General features: G+C 36.3%; 1 protein-coding gene across 2 annotated transcripts in view; it reads right to left on the bottom strand.

Moving 5' to 3' along the window:
* Positions 1 to 3423: 3423 nt before the first annotated feature.
* The window catches only part of G3BP2 (G3BP stress granule assembly factor 2), a 43384-nt gene continuing 26834 nt past the window's right edge, over positions 3424 to 19973 (bottom strand). Inside the window, exons 4-12 of one of the 2 annotated variants that reach the window (XM_020988462.2) lie at positions 17823 to 17996; positions 16726 to 16816; positions 16227 to 16329; positions 15441 to 15621; positions 14160 to 14258; positions 9181 to 9283; positions 7722 to 7850; positions 6949 to 7067; positions 3424 to 6407 (exon numbers count right to left, since the gene is read on the bottom strand). In XM_020988462.2, the coding sequence (XP_020844121.1) occupies positions 6135 to 6407; positions 6949 to 7067; positions 7722 to 7850; positions 9181 to 9283; positions 14160 to 14258; positions 15441 to 15621; positions 16227 to 16329; positions 16726 to 16816; positions 17823 to 17996 (1272 nt within the window). In that variant the 3' untranslated portion in view covers positions 3424 to 6134. The remainder of the gene's footprint in view (positions 6408 to 6948; positions 7068 to 7721; positions 7851 to 9180; positions 9284 to 14159; positions 14259 to 15440; positions 15622 to 16226; positions 16330 to 16725; positions 16817 to 17822; positions 17997 to 19973) is intronic. The other variant, XM_020988463.2, reaches the window with a different exon arrangement.

Genomic DNA, 19973 nt, shown 5'->3' on the forward strand with positions numbered 1-19973 from the left:
ACCTAGGTACTAATATTGACTTGGCTACTTACTGTATGACCTCACCCATGTCATCTCTATAAAATGGGGGTGAACTGTATGATCTCTAAGCTTCCTTTCAGCCTTAAGTCTATGATCCTATGAGTCAGCTGTCCAATTCATTCCCTCTATTCAGTCACTTATCAATGCCATTTCAGTCAGTATCAAGAATGTAGCTCATTCTTCTCTTGCCATTCCAACTACCTCCACTCTGGTTCTTTCTTTACAAATGCATGTTGACTTTGATTCCAATCTTTAAACCAGCCTATATTAATGTATCATTGCTAGATTGGGCTTTCCTTAAACACTGTTTTCAGTCTTTTCTCAAGAGTCCACTATATCAAGTCCCAGTCTTCATTTGGCTTTCCAAGGCCCTTCTCACTAATTTTATCCTATTTTCCAACAGAGGCCCTTTCTCTTTAGTTAGATCAATTGTCATGCTCCTCAGAGCAATTATATAGATTCATTTACTACTGATGGGGTCTCCAACCCTATGAAGACAAGGAACATTTCAACTTTTTTATCCCTTAGTGGCTAGCATCTAGCACTAGGGTTCAGAAAGTTGACATTTGCTGTCTGTGATTCTTCCCCCTCCTCCCTTTGCCTTATTTAAAACCATGCTCAGGAAGCATGTTAAAATATTTTTTCCATTTTAAAAAAAAGTTTGGAGAACAATTTCTATCTTTTAGTGGAGTATGAGTAACAAGTAAAATTTTAATAACAGACATTTACATAATACTTTGAATTTTGAAGAATGTTTTTTACATAATTTTACCTCACAGTCACAGAGACTGACTCTGGCCAGCCCTGGTCCAACAGAGATATATCTACAATATCTATCTATGGATAGATGCTGAGGGTCACTTTCTAATCTTTATAGTCACTGACTCAACAAGGATTTATTGAATGCCTATGCAGATTCTCAGATCTATTTATCCAGCCCTATTCTCTCTTGTGACCTCCAGTCTCACATCTCCAGCTTCCTATTGCATCCCTCATGCCACATCAGCCCTGTTAGCACACTGCTCCCTCAAAATTGCAGATCACACCATCATAGATCTAGAACTGGAGGGAATGAGAGGCTATATCTAGGCCAACCTCATAGCTAAGGAAACTGAGGCCCCGCTGGGGAACTCAGGTGGCTTGCCTGAGGTCACACAAGTATTAGAGGCAAGATCTGAACCAAAGATTTGACTGTCATGCATTACCTGAATTTAAATAGCTCACTCTTCAAAGCTGTTGTGTGCCTCTCATATAGTATAGTTTTAGAGCTAGTTGAAATGAGAGGTCATTGCTGAGAGGATGCCAAATAGACCAAGGCCATGAAATTGAATTAGTAACAGAGCTAGGACTAATTAAAATACTCTGATCTTTCTTTTCTGCATCTTTTCAATTTAAAAAGAAATGAGATTTTTTAAAAAGTTCTTTTTTTAAAAAAGGCTCTTTTAGAACTGATTAATTTGATCATAAACATGTCCAGAGGACTTGAAGATGAGTCATATTAGTCAGTTCCTGCTGAGAAGTGAATCCGGAAATGAGACATGAATTTTTAGATATGGACCATGTGGGAATTTGGTTCACTGGGCTATGAATGTTGCAGGGTTTTTTTTAATTGTTCAATGAAAAGTTGGGGGGAATTGGGAGGGAAATCAATTTTTTATACAAAGAAATGGGAGTAAATTTGATTACTGTAGATCCTCTACTTAAAAAGAATTTTCAATTTTTTGAAATGTACTTTTGTGGACATGTACTTTACACATAGTCTCTTACTTGGCCTTGTTATGTTTTAGAAGTGAATTCTTCACTACTTGGTTTCATCTATCACAATAGGTACTAACTTGATGATCAAAATCCTCTTAATGAGCTGAAATTGCATAACTCTCAAGTAAACCACATAGAGGATGTCCTCAATAGAAGGACTTTTCTAATAATTCAAGAATTATATTTTTAAAACTCACAACAGTAGTTTATTTATAAAGGAAATACCTAATCTCTCAATTTAATTCCTCCAAAGCACTATTTCTCATCTTTTTGACAGCACTAGATTTATTCCTACTTTCCCATATCACTTCCCAATAATAAAAATTATCTTCTAATTAAAAATGCATTTTTACCCTTAATAATCTAGATATAAATATATCCTAAAGCTTCAAGGTGTCTACCCTTTAATTAAAAACAAATCACAGTACTCCATACTTAAATTTAGAACTCCATTTCAGGACTAGAAAATCCTTAGGGTCACGGTCCATGAATGACACTTTATCCAGGGCATTATCTGTATATTAACACAAAATGTGGCTAACTACAACTCTCCCATTTTTAATTTTTTTAAAGAATAACCCCACATCCTGTTTCATTGTACTTTTCTGAAATTTTGTTAAACGTCAACTGTCATTTGCATCATCAAAGTTCTAAGCAGACAATGCCACTGAATGGCATGATTGAAATCACTGAAACACCCACACTACCAGGAAGAATTTTAGTCTCCAATTCTATTTTTCTGGCACTGGAAAAGTTCGTAATTTATGTTACTCAATACTTTGATCCTCCACAATTTCTCACAACTCACTAGTGTGATCATTCCCAGTCCATACACATATGTTCTTCCTTCCCAAAGTCATCTTCAGAAGCATTCAAGCTAGATATACCAAAAGATTTCTATCTTTGAAAGTGAAAGTAAATTCCACATGTTAATAAAAAGTGATGAGCCTAACAAACAGGAGTAAGGTAGCTGTCTCTATTTGTTTTTTCTACCACAATTTTGCCAAAGGTTGTACAAGTAACTGCTCTGGTTCTTTCACTACAACTAAAACAGTCAGGAGCATGTGATCCAGGAAAAGATACCTCACTATGTTACTGCCTATCTTTGAAGGAAAAAATACATTAAAATAGCTATAAAAGTACACAAAAATTGTATATGCCAGTAATTCTCATATGATCTGAAATAAAGGATCTAAAGCATGTATTCATATCAGTTTTTACAAATACCAAAATATCATTTATGCCAAGAGACTTAAGTAATTTTCCCTTTTGATTCTCCAAAGGCTCTTGAAAGACAGTCTAGTTTTGCTCTCGATGTTGAACTTGGTAGGTAAACTAAAGAATCCAGGATTCTAGGTTTCTCCTATAATAGATGAAGCAGTGATCTTGTGATCTCCCTTACTATTTCTTCTATTTGACATTCTTAAACTTTTATCCCAGACCACTTTTTTCCCTTTTGAACCAGTTTTTAAATAATTTCCTTTTTTACATGTAATCCAGAAGCTATGAGTCTTTGAAAACAAGCTAAACTTAAGGTGATTCCTTCTTTTGACTTTTAACAAGACTATGTGAAATGCAACTTGGGAAAAATATATAGTTCTTAAGAACAAAAACCCTACAGATTAAATTAAGGACATAGATAAATGCTGCAGACATCAGTAGTTTATTGTATGTTTAGTCAAAACACATTCAAAATGGAAACTCAAAGAATACTTTCCACTGGAAACAATTAACTAGCTTCTACGAGCATATAATGCTTAACACATTACAGCAATAAAGATGGTAATCCACTGTCTTCTATACCTAACTCAAGCCCAAATGGTAAAGCCAGTTTTGTTGAAATGGGGTCAGAATGATCGAAAACTACCATCAACAAATCAGCAATTAACAGTAATGGTAGATGAGTCTTTGCTTTTGCTGAAAAAAAGAGGGACAAGAATGTTAAAGTCCACAGTACAGTAGGTGAGCAATCACCATGTAAACTTCTGTTTGATATTTAATTAATGATTTAACCATGGTTTTCAAAGCAATACTGAAGCGGAATGGCTCTTTGCTGTTCTAGGTTTCTACACTTCTATTTGTAATTACTCCTGGTGCCAGAAAGAGTTTATATGGTGGCAGGGCAATGATCAAGCATTAGGGATAACCAAAGTAAGAAAGGGAAGGAGAACATGGGGTAAAAAGGGATGGGGTGGGGGAGGGCATGAGATATGGACGAACAGGTTTAAAATAAAACATGGGTAATAAACTACTTATTTTAAGATAGTTTGAATAAAGGCTTCAAAACTCAAAAGAAAGTCACGTTTCCTGGTTAGGACTTCAAGTACTACACTTAACTTTTGAAACTGTAAAACGGTTTCAAACAAAAAAAAATCCTTAAACCAGAAATGGAAACCATGAAATGTGTCCCCAAAAAACATAGTGAAATAGTGCAAGACTTCCCATCAAACATGAAAGACCTCAATTTTGGAAAGAAAAAACTAGACAGATATAATTTCACTCACATTACTTAGTACAGGAAAAACAAAAGATGTGCATCATCTGCCAGTTTACCAGAGAGCAAAACACTTGCATAATTCAGAAACAAACTGCTACTATACCATAGGCATTTAAAAAAAAAGATTTACAATGTAATGAGGTCTTCCATGTTTAAAAGCAGCGTTAAGTGGTCCATCACACTTATCCACTCCACTCTTAACCTGAAGCATCAGATACTGGTGTTTACTGAATACCACTGCACACAACCGGCTAATATCCTTTGCTGCTTTGCAGTTTAATTAAACTTTCTATGAAGGCAGGATAGCAAGTAATTCAGTAGTTGCGAACCTTCCTCACAGAATTGCTTAAGATCCATGTAAAAATAAAAAAGGATGTTGCCCCAGCCCTAAATTCTGAGCCACATGGGTACTAGTTCAAGAATTGTGCAAAATGGACAGTTCCCCTCCCAAAACAAGATGCAAACAATTATAGCTGCCCTCTGCTCTGAAAATTGCAGTATCCTCATTTTATTTTACTTGCCACATACAGATGTGATCACTTAAAAATATTACCAGAAATGGACTTTAAGTTGATTGACTTTTCAAAAGCACCTCCAAATGCTAAATGCCAACATTCATTCATCTCCATGCTTTTTAAGCGAAAAGTCAGGCCTGGGGACTACTTGGAGGTCACCCTCATCTCCCACCCCTCCCTTATGCCACCGCACTTCCCTCCCATAGAAAGCATCACAGCTGTTAACTGAAAGCAAGGGAAAGAACATGCTAGTCACTTTTACTGATTGAAAGATACTGCAATTTTTATACATTTCAATGATTTCTTTAAACATTTTGCAGCTGTTTGGCTTTGCAGCACAGCAAACCATACACTCTACTGTACAAAATCACCAGCGAGACTGGAATGATGTATTAAGAGAAGGCACCATCATGCTTATTACATTACCAGAGAACTAAAAATACAGTAAGGACAATTTTCACTGTACACAGCTTAAAGAAAGGACAAAGGGGAGGAGGAGTGTGTTGAGCAGCCAACCATCCCTGGACTGAAGAGGGGCAGGTAGAAAAATCTTAGATGAGCTACTACACTGGTCTAATATTCAAGACCAGAGCAATAGAGTTCTGGACCATATTATTTAGTTCACACCTAAATGATTTCCCTCTGGAATATACTTATAGTCTTGGTAAGGTCTACACGTGCAGCAGACGCAACGCCTGCATCATTTCAGCATCTATTCTCTATCTAGAGAAGAAGTAGAAGGACTTTCTGTTTTCCTGCTGCCTCCTCCTGCAGATGTCAATGGAATTGAGTTCAGAGTACCCATTAGTGCATTTTGATAAGTGCATAACACGAGTTTGTCTTTTTGTTTTGTTTTTTCTTTTGTTGTTGGTGGTGGGTTTTGTGTTGTTTTGTTTTGTTTTTTTTTAGCCAAGTGTTCTTAAAAAAAAAAAAGAGGCAAGATTCTCCAATTGCACAAATTGCACTATTGATGTTTCCAACAGTAATAGGCAGAAACAGTAACACTTAAACAAAATGTGCAGCAGAGGATTTCTGACTGAAAAGGACCCGAATTCAGTTGGGCATGTCTTTTAGGTTCACTTTTGTTGCAGATCATTTAAGATATTGGTCATTTCTCAGTCCTTAATTCTCCAAGTCTAGATTTATAAATTAACAATGTGAATCCTGTTGTGAAATTTGGGAAAGAACGTCCACCTCAATTTAACTGGTAACCAAAGGATGCTTTTCACATCAAAGAAATGATCAAAAAGGCTGTGTCACATTCCAAAGCCAAAAAAATTAACAAGAATGCAAACACGACGAATAATGTACCACTGCCAAGACTGTCTGCCAACAGTGGGGTTTCAGCGACGCTGTCCGGTGAAGCGGCCTTCCATCTGCCCGGTGCCTCTTCCAGAGCCCAGCTTCTGTGCCATGCCGCCTCTCGGAGGAGGCCCTCTTCCATCACGGTCACGCATCATGCCACCGCCCACAAGGCCACGAGGCCCCCCAGGACCCCGGTCACTGCGCCGTAGATCCCTCCGATCGTCACCACCACCTCTCGTTTCACGCTCTCTTGCAGCTCTTGTTTTTTTCTCTTCTACATTCAAGCGGACTTCCCCACGGAACATAATTGGCTTTAAAAAGGAAAGAAGATGTAAGTAGTTAAATTGGACACTGAGTCACTTAAGTTTCAGAGAAAAAAGGAAAATTCTTAAAAAAAAACCAATAGCGACAATCAATCTCCCCTTCCCTTGTGAGCAATCTGAGTTTCTGCCTCCTGCTTTTCTAGTTACTGAAACACAGAAAATTGTGCACCCTCCTCACTAAGGGCAAGCTATGAAATACAGTAATATTTTATTATCATTCACATAATTACCAAAGAAGGCCCTGATTTGTCATAGGATTATAGCTTTTAGAGTTGAAAAAGACCATAAAGTTTTGAAATTATGCTCAAGATCACACAGATAATAAGGAACAGAAATGGAACTGTAATCCAGTGTCTGATTCCAAATCCACCACTTCTGCTTCTCTACCCCAAAGAGGTTTTCAGGAAAGGCCTCAGAGAAGTTCCTTCCAACTCTTTATCTATAAGCCCATGAAACTAATAAATGTCATTAGTGCCATAAGATACAACAGAAAGATCACACTATTTCAGATAAACTTGACATAACTTACTTTTGCAACTAAGATTCTCTGAACTGGCTCAGAGTCATCAAAAACCACAAATCCAAAATTTGGTAGCTTTCCACCAACTCCTTTAGTATTGATGCGAAGTTCCACTACATTTCCAAAACCTACAAAAACAGAATAGCACATAGAAAGCCTAAGTCTTAAATCCTTAAAAAGAATAGTTTTTAAAATTTCACAGAAATTTTCATTGTACAACTTAAACATTTTAATAATTTTACTCTAAACTGAAACAAAACATAATTTAGACAAGGAAATGCAGTTATCCACCTAACTGGTGACAATTAAAGCTCAACCCTTAGACTTTTAATGCTGAAGACAGGAATCCTGGAATCAAGGTAGCAGGTAACTAACAGCTGGTGTTCACCTCTTAGCAGCAACTGCAGTTAGGAATTCCAGTCTCGCCCTCGGAAGGTTTTGACTCCATTCCCCTGCCCCATCCACTATTCAGAACTACATAACTCAACTCCAACGTTATAAAGACAATATATAAAGGATATAGATATCCTTTCTCCTTGCTCCCTATCATAGCACATGTCACACATGGTAGCCAGAATGGTGTGTCACTTTCTTACTATTTTTTGACAAATTGCTAGAAATTGGAAAATTTCCAAACAAAGAGTGTGGGCAAGTGTCAAAATATGAAAAGGCAGCAAAAACTTTGCCTTACTCCACTGCCAAGAAAAATTTGTACTTTAGCTCTTCCCATAGTACCTGTGCTCATTTTAAAATAAACTAAGTTTTTAAAAAAGAAAACTTACTCATGAAGAATTCCTTCAGTTCATTCTCATCAATGTCATGTGGCAAGTTGCCCACAAAGAGTTGGTGACTGTCTGGGTAACGGATTATTCTTCGGGTATCTGATTCATTCTGCTCCATATCTCCTCGGCCTACAAACAAAGAACAATGTTATCGCCATCTTGATGTCTCATTTACTTCTGAATTTATCCCTTCCCTTCTCCATTGGGTAAGCTATCAAACAGGTGAAAAAGGGCAACACCACAATCCAACACAGTGAGAGTTTTCCACGACAGAGTATGCAGCGTCCCTCATCTCTCCAAAGGAGGAGAAGATTTTTTTCTCTCTCTTCTCCTATGTCAAGCTCAGGTCACCATAAATTATAGTGTTCTTGTTTTCTTTTCCTTCTTTTGTTTCATTTGCTTTTAAAAATTCCTCAAACAAGATATGTTTTCTATTCCTTCTGGATAGGAAAAAAGCTTCATGGAAGAAATAAAAATTCCTAAAAGGAATTTTACCAAATGGTATTAACTGTGTTTGGTATCCATTATATTATACTATGTTTGTTTTATATCATAACTGTGTTTGGTTAAATCATGCCAAGTGGAAAAATGTAAAAAGAGCACTTGAATTGGAGTAAGAAAGCCCTGGGTCCAGTCTTATTAGCTGTGTGATCCTGGGTAGGTCTCCTCCCCTCTCTGTGCCTGTTTCCTCATCTATAAAATGGGGGAATCAGACTGCATGACGTCAAAGGCTCCTTCCAGCTCTGAAGCTGTGACCCTGGGGGCATCTCTAGAACTCCTGATACTTTTCAAAGTGCTGGCACATAACTCTGTCACTGGATCTCTGAAGGTACCCAGAGCTTCCGGGATATTCTGATGCCTTCTCATATGATTACTTAGGAAAAGATCATCGAAGCCATCCAGAAAGGAAACATGGGTTCTTGGCAGCCAGGTCTGAATTTTCACAATCAAATTTTAAAGAGTCTGTCAACAATGTTCTAGACTGGTTCAACGTGCCAATCAAGCTCCTTAGGAAGAGTTTGGTCCCAGAGCTCAGGAGGCCGACCAGGGGATGCTGCACAGAGAACACAAGTCCATTCGTTGGGTGTTGGGTGACCACCTTACCTGCTGGTCCTTAACTGCTTCTCTTTGTTTCAAGGAAGCATGCATGGAGAGTAAGAGATGGGGCTACAGACACAAACAATGGATATAAAGACAAAAGGCATCAATGGAATATTCCTTACAAGGAGAAGGTTTGCACCTGTGATTTCATCAACATGGGGAACTTCTCTACATTTTACTGCCTGCAATAAAACCTTTTTTTGGTCAACTAGTTGTCATAGAATGTCCATGTTTTCAGCAGATCTTGCTGACCACAGAGTACCAAAGCATAGATATAGACACTCCGTCTTAATTAAGAATGGTTTTAATTGAAAATGTTCTCAATGTTGCTTGACAAAGACGACAAAAAGAGGCTGACCTGGCCTTGGTCCCCTGGGTGGGAAACCAGGTCGTTCTCTTGGACGTTGTTCACGCACACGAGGCGGCTGAGATTGAGCTTCAGATTTAGTTTCAATTCTTGGCTAAAATGGGAGAAAAAATACCATTAGGCAATATGCTAACATAGCACCTGAAATATAGCAAATATTCATAAAATTTAAATAATTACAAACAGCTCACAAGTATCTATAATGATAATTTTGGGGAAAATTTAATATAAAGACCTATCAATGAGAAAAAGAATCTTCCTAAGGTATTCTGTACCAATCTAGGACTGTAGGATAGTGTCTCTCTATTCTTCACTGAAGCCCAGTTAACTCACCCATTAAAAATGAAGTTTCATTTATTATGGCTGGATGAAGGACAGATCCAATAACAAATTAAAGAAATTCTTAACTAAGACTAATTTATACAAAGTAATGGGCCTCCAGCCAGATTTGTTAAGTAAAACATGCAGAAGATAACACAGTGAAAAATTGTTTTAGCACCATCAGTCATGGTCCATTAAGAATTATCTAAGTTGCAAAGGCAAAGAAATCCAAACAGTTGTTCTATTTTCCCAATCACAAATCATCAAATAATACTAAAAGATGGCGGGGAAAAAAAAGTACATCTAGAAATAATCTCAAACAAGCTTAAATACCCATCCCATGGAAATACACTTGTAAAACTTATGAAAATAACCTTTATTTTGTAAATAAAGGAAAAGCAAACAAAACAAAAATAATAATACTTCACTACCAGAAAAGTATCATTGCTATAATAACTTATCACCTGGAGACATCTAATTAAAATGGCATGAAGCAACCATTTTGGAGAGCAATTTGAAACTATGCCCAAAGGGCTATTAAAATGTGCATACCCTTTGACCCAGCAATAGCACTTCTAAGGCTGTATCCCAAAGAGATCATACAAATGGGAAAAGGACCCACATGTACAAAAATATTTACAGCAGCTCTTTTTGTGGTGGCAAAGAATTGGAAACTGAGAGGATGCCCATCAACTGGGGAATAGCTGAACAAGTTGTGGCATATGAATATAATGGAATACTACTGTGCTATAAGAAATGATAAGCAGGTAGACTTCAGAAAAACCTGGAAAGACTTGTATGGCCTGATGCTGAATGAAATGAGCAGAACCAGAAGAACGTTGTACACAGTAACAGCCACGTTGTGCAATGACTAACATTGACAGACTTAATCCTTCTCAGCAATGCAAGGATCTAAGACTTCTTCAAAGGCTTCGTGATAGAAAATGCTATCCACATCCAAAGAAAGAACTATGGAGTTTGAATGCAGATTGAAGCATACTATCTTTTTTCTTCTGTTCTGTTTTGTTTCTTATGTCTGGAGGTTCCTCCTTATTGGTTCTAATTCTTACTTACAACATCACTAATGTGAAAATATGTTTAATAGGAATGTATATGTATAGCCTATATCAGATTGTATAGTATCTTTGGGAAGGAGGTGGGGAGGGAGGGGGAGAAAAATTTAAAACTCAAAAGCTAATGGAAGTGATTCCTGATAAATCAAAATAAATTAATAAAGTAAAAAAAGATGGCATGAAGATGAGGAACCAAAGGCTCAAAAGTTCAAAAGATAATGTAAGCCCTCTACCTTCATAAAATTAAAAGTGGACCATGAATTTCTCTCATCCCCCAAATACCGTGTGTTTTAAGTCTGCAGGTAAAGGCAGAAGCCCAATAATTTTCTTATGGCATCTCCATAGTTAATTATCAATAGACACGAGATCCCCCCCTCAACTATCTCCTTACTCTTCTTTCTTATACAAACTGATCACTATTCAACTACTTTGCTTAAAATGTCCAGAAAAAAATTTGGAAGGAAACTTAAGGTCATTTAATCCAACTCCCCTATTTTACAAATGAGGAAATAACGTCCAAGCAGAAAACTACATTCTTTAACCTTTATTCTAATCTTTGAATTAAACTAATAGACTATAAGTGCTTCTTGCCTCTGAACACAGAAAACAGATCTATTATTCTTATTTTTGATGCACAATGGCTTTGAGGACCCTCTGTTCTCCATTAAGAAAACCATTACTGGGATTGTGATTCAACTGTAAAGTCTCTTTCAAAGAAATAAACTGCTATTGCCTGGTCTAGTCTTTGAGAATAATGTAGTCAACATCACTACTATAAAAAGTACATCATTTCCACAAACAAGTCTGGAAGCCAGTGTTCAAACCTTAGTTCTATCGCATCAACTGGGCAAAATTCTGCCAAGTCACTGTACTTCTAGCCTTGGTTTCTTCAATGCAAAGGTAGCTGAACATTTATGATAGTGCTGACCCTTTAAAGTGTAACAAATTAGAGATATTTAAATCTGTATAATCTAAAATCAGAGAAAACGGCAAAGAATCTTAAAGCGAGGATTTTAAATAAAACTATCTTAAAGTCGTATTCTCCTTTTGAAAGGCAGCATGGGACAGTAAATAGAGAGCTGGCCTTTGTATCAATAAGAGTTGGGCTCAGGTTCTAGCTATCTAACTATGGCTAATTCACTCACTTGGCTTCTCAGGGCCTCAGGCTACCCTCTATGACTTTTAAGTTCCAGGTTAGTTGCTTACTGCATCTGAATCAATGTCATTTCCATTTCAGGAGTTAAATGAAATACCAGAATTTGAGTTCTAGCTCAGCAACTTTAATTAGCTATGTAACTCAGGGCAAATGGCTTTAACTTCCCTGAATTTCATTTTGAGCAAACACTACCTGACCTCCAGACAGGATCATTGTGAGGATCAAAGGAGATCATGTGCACTAGGAAGCACTACACAATCCTAGGGTTTCACTGAGAACTGTTACCACAAATCAAAATAGGTGTTTGTTTAAAAATAATTAAAACAGCATCTTACTGAACCAGTCACTTGAAATTCACAAGAGAAAACAAAATTTCTTTGATATTTCTTAAATGCATCTTTTTCAAGTTTTATCTTTAAAAACAGAACTATAGAACCCTTAGCTGATAATCTATCTCTTCTATGTTCAAAATGAACTAAGTAAAAAAGAATTACAAGTAAAACTAAAAAGATCAGAATGGGTAAGGAGACACTTACACTCAACAGTTTTAAGAGGGAAAAAACCACTATTCAAAACTGCAAATAAATTCCAAATGTCATCACTGATGTTTCATCACTATAGCTATGCATACTGATGCCTGACTAAGGAGGGCAAAGATAAGCCAGAAGGTGAACAAGGTTTCTTTTAGTGATCCTAGAGAAGTGCTAATGCTGTTCATTCTCATTAATTTTGGGTCAATCATTCCATGAAAATTGGTTAACAGTAAGCTTACTAATATAATTGCATACTCTGGAATATTACTGGGAAAGGTGGAGGAAAGGGTGGAGAGGAGGAAGTAATATGGTAGAAGGCTGAAACAAGAACATTTTGCCTAAGTGCGTGTAAAAGTACCAAGCTCTACAAAATGGAGGTCACTGACAAAAATTACTGAATAGAATGTCATTAAAAACAGAGATGCTAACCAATTACTAGTCATTAAAAAACAGATGAACATACACTATTTTATATGAACTAGCTGATTTCCTGTAAGTTCTCTCTATCACCCCATTAACTCGCTTATTTATAGGTTTATACTTCAATTACCCTAGAATTTCATAACACTTCATGTGAACAATAATACAGGAGTATGTGCTACATTAAAATCCTATTCAAAGTTTCTAAATAAAACTACAGCTTTTTACTAGAAGCCAAATGTCCATTATCTTAGAAGTGGTGACTGACAGCAATTTCCCTATGTCACTGGCAGAGACATACTTTTCATTTGCTCCTAGTCCTGGGGAAACTAACCCTATGTCCATGTCATCAGACTATTTAAAGATGAGAAAATCCTTTTAAATTGCTATATATGCTACAGCTGAATGAGTGCCTTTAGAAACCAAATAAAGTGATTAAAAAATATAAAGAGAATATGAAAATTTTAATAAAGATTAGCAAATATGAAGTTAATTCCCTGTTTCAGTTAGCTGAGAAACCTAGAAAATCCATGAACACACACAAAAATTAAAAAGTTAACAACAAAAAAAGACTCTATGAAAACTGAGCAACACAACAAGCTTAATACAGTATTATGACAAGGAGCACGGGAAAAACAAATTATTTTAAAGACCCAAAGGTTACATTATTTCAAAGAGTTCTTGCTGAAAAAATGTCAGAAATCATTCAGAAGAACTTCAAAGACTGGGAGAAAAAATTACAGGAAATTAGGCTAATTACTTCAAAACTAAAAGCCAATTTTGATTCCTGAGCTAAAATTATGCCTGGATGGAAAGGATAACCAAATAGTCCCCAATTATCTATTTGGAAAATTCTTAGCATAAATGTGACCATCAATTCTGATATGACCTAAGTCAATGCCTATAGACATTTTGGAATCAGTTACATTACCAATATTTTTCAAAGGTCTGACACGAATAGTCTGCAAAATACTTGACCAGTAAGTGAACACTACAGTCATAAGTTGGTACAGGCTCCATTTTAAAAGATGTGAACCACACATGACTGATATACGGTATACAATAAAAGACTATCTTCTATTTTAACAACGAATCTTCGTTTAATATTTATGCTTTTCCAAAGTAAAGTAATTAAATTCCTCACAGGCTGCATAATTAAAAGACTAAAAACTCCTTGGTATAAATTTTTTAAGTGAATTAGCACCTCTAGATATTTCCTGAAAAGCCTTCAAGTTATAATGTATACTTTGGAGGCCAACTTAATCTGCATTATCAACACTCATACCTCAAATACCACCTATTTGTATATAATGGAGATTTTCAGCATTTAAAGTGAGTGCATAAACATATAAGACAAACTGTTTTTTTGTATGCTTAAGCAAATGACAATTTCTGACTGACTTATAAAAAAGTAAGCAATTGGCAATGTAACAAGGATACAATCCAATGTGTTCACAGATTGGTTACCTGTGAGACTGGTGCTTTAACATGGGGTGGAATTCCAGAGGAAGAAACAGTACCAGTAGGAGGCAGGTTTTTACTGGTCACTGAAGCCCAGGAGAAAGCCTGCAGGAAATGCAACAAACCTAGACTACTAATCATGGAAAACCACCAACATTTCTATAGGGAAACTTCCAAATACATATTTTCTGTTCATTTCTAAACTATTTATTTATGAAGACAACTGAATACAGGCATACATGTGCCGGCCTAAGTGCCCACTTTCAAAAGCTCCTCAAATACAAAGAGCCTGCTTATTAAGTTAGGAATGATTCCAAACGTTTAGATAACAAGCTCCTCCACATGCCACACCACGAAAAAATACTATGGAGGAGTGAGTGGCCAACAAAAGCATACTACTGCTCATGCAGGAAAATCTTGACCCTAGCAATTCAAGTAGTGCCCCCCACTCCATCTCCACCCCACCTTTTATCCCTTCAGAGGGAGATAGGAGGGGTAGAAGGGATAGAGTACTTACTGGAAAGATAAGCAGACATTCCCCAATCCCTTATAGCAACATATGATGCACTTGCTCTAAGAGTAGCATCCCTTCCCATTACCCAAAAGAAGCTTAGCCTTCCAAGAACCTCAAAAAATAATTTCACTACTATTTCTGTGGAACATACATCACATTCAGAAAAGGGGATTAAAGTAGATTTAAATAATAATCTGTGAATGAGATCTGAAATCTGTCCAGACACTTCTGTCAACTTGAACATAATTTTCATTAACCAAATGCCTAATCCAGACTAACTAGTACTCTAAAAAGAAAAAGGATCTCATTTTAAAATGGAAACAAAAGACTTGTTTCCAAAAATTTCTAGGAAACTTTTGTTTAGGAAGGGTCTGTGTTACAGCTTCAACTACTAAGTCTAAATTTTCATCTGTGTCCAAAGGATGCTACAGTATAGAATGAAACAGCAATTTAGTCTCATATGGAACTGCAGAATATCCCATTACTGTCTTAGATTCAGCACATTTGTGACTGAGCATCATTAAATCAATCATTACAACCCTGTCTGGGGATCTTTTAAGAAAAAACAAACAAAAACATGAAAATCTACGTTCAGGTATTTCAGATCAAAAGCTCAAACAGCAACTTTCAGATATAAAAATTAATATCCGTGAATTCCACTATGCATCTTCATATATTCAACTTATTTAAAATAAGTAAAGTTGAACATATGTACTGCACTGGGTAGAAACATTTCGTGCCATAGATCTACAAGGAGATCACTCTGATCTAACCTTTGGTGGTTCCTGGGGCAGAGAAACAGGTTCTGCAGGCGGTGGAGAAGCCGACTTCTCCTCAGGCTCTTCCAAGTTCTTCTCCTCCACTGGAGGTTTCAACTCCTCAGTTTTTGTCTCAGATTCAGGCTCCGGTTCAGGATCATGAGAAGATTCTTCCAAAGGCTCCTCTATTCCATTACTATGACAAAATATTTTGTTCACTTTCAAATATCGAATTGAAACTATTGGCCAAAATTAAAGAGCAACCGAATTTCCAATCTTCAATTTCATGGGTGTTTAATAATGCATAAATGGGTTTTGTAATTATTTTGGAAGAAGGTGAAGAATAGTGAGGGCCAAAAGATAATTAATGATTGGCAACACTGCTCCATCCCAACCAGCTGAAAAAGAAGAGTTATCCCCTCCTCATCAAACATCCAATTAATATTGGACTTAGACTGGTTTCAGTCCAGAGGTCAACTGTCAATCCCTAAACTTTACAAACATACTAAATTCAGAGTCCACGGTGCTTTTTTCTGAAGTTTAACAAAAGTTCCATAAGACTGTGCATTAAATTAATGACACCAGTTCCTCTAAGCAGGAGGACAGAAGACTACATGTTGCATTTAGCACATAGTAGGTACTTCATTGGCATCTGATTGATAAAGTAATTACCCAGAGAAGCTCAAGAAAGTGATGTAATTAATTTGCCTCTATCACCTCCACACTATTTCTTCAAAAGCAAACACTCTCTAAAACAACGTAATAATGTCCAGTTTAACATCTGAACTAGAGCCATCTTACGTTACGGGGTGAGCTTCATAGTAAGCACTGTTGGCATTCTCTTGCACAGGCTCAGGTGACGGCTGACGTTCTTCCTGCTCCTCTTCTACTTCCTCTTCGGATTCTGACAGACATTATACAAAATATAGCATATCTCTTCAGGAAATTGAACACGAAAAGAATTTTAATCTCCTTAGGAGACTGATATGAATGTTAAAAAGACTGCTTTTGTAACATCTGCCAATCAACAGCAATATTTCAGATTTTTCATCTTTCCACAAAGGTAAATTACAAACTCAGAATATAAGGCTTTCAAATTGCACCCCACACTCTCTACCAACTGGCAAGGTGAATCATTTTTGTGAACAATGCTGTGTTTGGGAAGACTTTTAACAGAATAAAATTGTGAATGTGAGAAGGAAAAAAAGAGTCTATTTCCCAATTTTAAAAAAGCAGTTAAGTTATAATGACCTAAGTTTTAACTTAGAATCTTGGATGCTTAATTTTTAATTTCCCTTACCTTCATCAAGTTCAGGTTCAGAATCGCAGAACACTTCATCCTCATAACGGAACATGTCATTATGAACATAAAATTTATTTGGAACAGATCCCTGCAGGAAAAGGAAAAAAAAGATCCATCAATAACCACATAAAACATTCAAATTCAAATAGGTATTTTGAAGCCACATATGTACACAATTGATCTTTCAAAGACAATTACCAATTTTTTTTAAATTTCAAAGGCAACTATTTCTACTATATCACCCAAAATGTTACCTAATATGCTGAATCATTAAAATTTCTACTTCTAAGTTTTACATCATACAAGCATATCCCATATAATTTGTCCCAATCAAATTTCACAATTGTGACATTTAGCCATTATAACTAAACCCTTTTGAAACACTATCATCTAATAATCTGAGCTAGCACTTGGTTACCCGAGCATCACTGTGCAGCCTTATTATTTACTGTATATTGTCCTTTGCAATTTTTTTTGCCTATTCCATGTTTTCATAGAACGAAGGACAATGGGTTGGATGTTAACATTTATGGAGCACTTTTTAATACCCTTAGATGGAGATCTTTAAAAATAAATCAAAGAAAAAAGTAATAGAATTCAAAGATCTTGGGTAAAAAAAAATACCAGGAATGAGTAGCCTACTGGATGATGTAATCTTCAAAAGGATAACGTGTTATAGATATATCAGAACAGTAATTACATTATTTTCTGAAAACTTAAAATGATCTATTTATTTTCAAAATAATGCTTACTTTTCAATTTCTAACAACCACAATTAACAGACTGATAGATACCATGAATTATGCTAATAAGCTCCAAACATATCTTTTAAAATTAGCAATACATTTACTACCTGTATGACCTTAGACAAGTTACTTCATCTCCTAAGGCCTCTATTTCCTCATCTGTAAAATGAGGATTGGAATAGGTGGCTTCTAAGGTCACCTATGCCATTAAGGCTGTGAACTCTGAATCTATGAGCCTTTACTCTAATATATAAATTGAAACAAGTAGAAAAGACATTTTTTGCATGCTTAACCAGCACGCAGTTATAACCAGCTGTACTGCTGAAAATGAAAATGCAAGGAACTTACTTCAGGAGCCAGGACAAAGGTTTGCATAAATTTCCTGTCTGGTTGTCCACTGTTGGAAAGCAAACCCATAACCTGAACAACTACTCCATCACTCAAGGTTGCATGAGCGTCCACATGACGAATCTTAGTATGACATTCACTGAACTTCAGAGACAATACCTTATGGTGAATATCCTTTTAAAAAGAGAAATAAAAATGTCAGGACTCAGGAGAGTTCAGGGGGAAAAATTCACTCATACACTGCAACTAGAATAATTCTGGATAGCAATCTGGTAGCATACTTTAAAATTTTTTTTAAATTTATACCTTTTGATCCAATAATCCACTATTGGGAATAAAGCAGCATAATTTGCAATGGCAAAAAACCAAACTGGAAACAATCCAAATGCTCAAGAACAGATTGAATACATTTTGGCTTTTTAGTATAAAGTTTGGAGGTATTTTGTTTCAGATTTGTGATTTCATTAATGTAGGGGACTCTCACTGATGACAATCCTACCAATACAAACCAATAGATGGATATGTATGAAGAATATAAAGAAATGTGGAAAAACTCAGAAAAAATAACAAACTTAAAGAATACACACCAGCTACAACTAGAAAAAAGATTTCTGAATAAATCTATAAGGATGAGCAAAGAAACTTGAAGGAGACACAGAAGAAATAACTGATATCTAAATAAAAATAGCTTCAAAATTTAGTTATTGATATTTAAATATAAATTTATAGTAAGAATTTAAAACATTAGACATCAAAAACATAACACTGAATAATGCCCTGGTTTATTATTTCCTAATATATCCCCTGATCACTTATTATCTGAATTACCCTACTACCTTTCAAACCAATTTACTTGTTATATACCCTCTTCTACCCACCCAAAATCAATCCCACCAGATAAACATCTCTAAAATCATTGCTTTTACCTTATTACTCTCCTCACTCAAAAACAAACAAACCCAAGGCCCCAAATAAATTCTAAGCACAGGTTTATATCTGATCTAATGACTAATCTTGGGGCAGCTAGGTGGCACAGTGGACAGAGCACTGGCCCTGAAGTCAGGAGGACCTGAGTTCAAATCTGGCCTCAGACACTTAACACTAACTAACTGTGTGACCCTGGGCAAGTCACTTGACCCCACTGCCTAGCAAAATACAAAAAAACAAAAACAAAAAAAAAACAAAAACAAAACTAATGACCAATCTTACCAACTGTTTCATGACACTCCAGATAGGCTCCCCTCAGTACTACTACCTCACCCACTAGACACTGGCACATTCATATCCACTTTCAAGCCAATATTCATTCAGTCCTTTTTTCAATGCTAACTCTGACACAGAATCCAAAACCTATACTCCTTTCAAGGCCCAGGTAAAGTCCCAATAGTCTTTCTTTATTACAAAATGAGGTAATACGTGTAAAGTGCTTTGTGACAGTAATAGTAGACCTTCACATGTTCTCTCATTTGAGCCTAACAACCCTAGGAGGAAAGGGCTGTTACTAACCCCATTTTGAAACTGGTGAAACTGAGATTGAAAGAGGTCCAGGGTCACAGGGCTAAGTATCTGAGGCAGGATTTGAATTCAGGTCCTCCTGACTTCAAGTTCACCACTATCTACTATGCCACTCAGCTACCTATTACCTATTACCACAATGTATACTACAAATCTAAGAGATTAACTTTTGCTTCTTTGATTTCTACAGTACTATTGTCACTCTACAATTTGGCAATGAGGTATAGAGCATCACACATTGCTCTCATTAAACTCATGTGACTGTCACTGTTTATTCCAGTATTTGTGCTCGAGTACAAGGATCACATCTTCTCCTTTCGTATCTTCAAACCATTTGGCACATTATCTACTTAAATAAGTATACTGGGGGCAGCTAGGTGGATAGAGCACTGGCCCTGAAGTCAGGAGGACCTGAATTCAAATCCACCCTCAGACCAAACACTTGACACTTACTAGCTGTGTGACCCTGGGCAAGTCACTTAACCCCAATTGCCTAAAAAAGGAAAAGAAAATGCAAAAAAAAATGTAAATAAGTATACTGAACAAATACTTTGGAATGTTAAGTGTTACACTCCTTTCCATTTTGTCTAGTCATTCCAACCCACATTCCTTGGCAAGGGGGAAAAATTCACCTAC

Source organism: Phascolarctos cinereus, unplaced genomic scaffold, assembly GCF_003287225.1.
Source record: "Phascolarctos cinereus isolate Bilbo 61053 unplaced genomic scaffold, phaCin_HiC Scaffold_9;HRSCAF=440, whole genome shotgun sequence".
In the NCBI taxonomy this organism is placed as follows: domain Eukaryota; kingdom Metazoa; phylum Chordata; class Mammalia; order Diprotodontia; family Phascolarctidae; genus Phascolarctos; species Phascolarctos cinereus.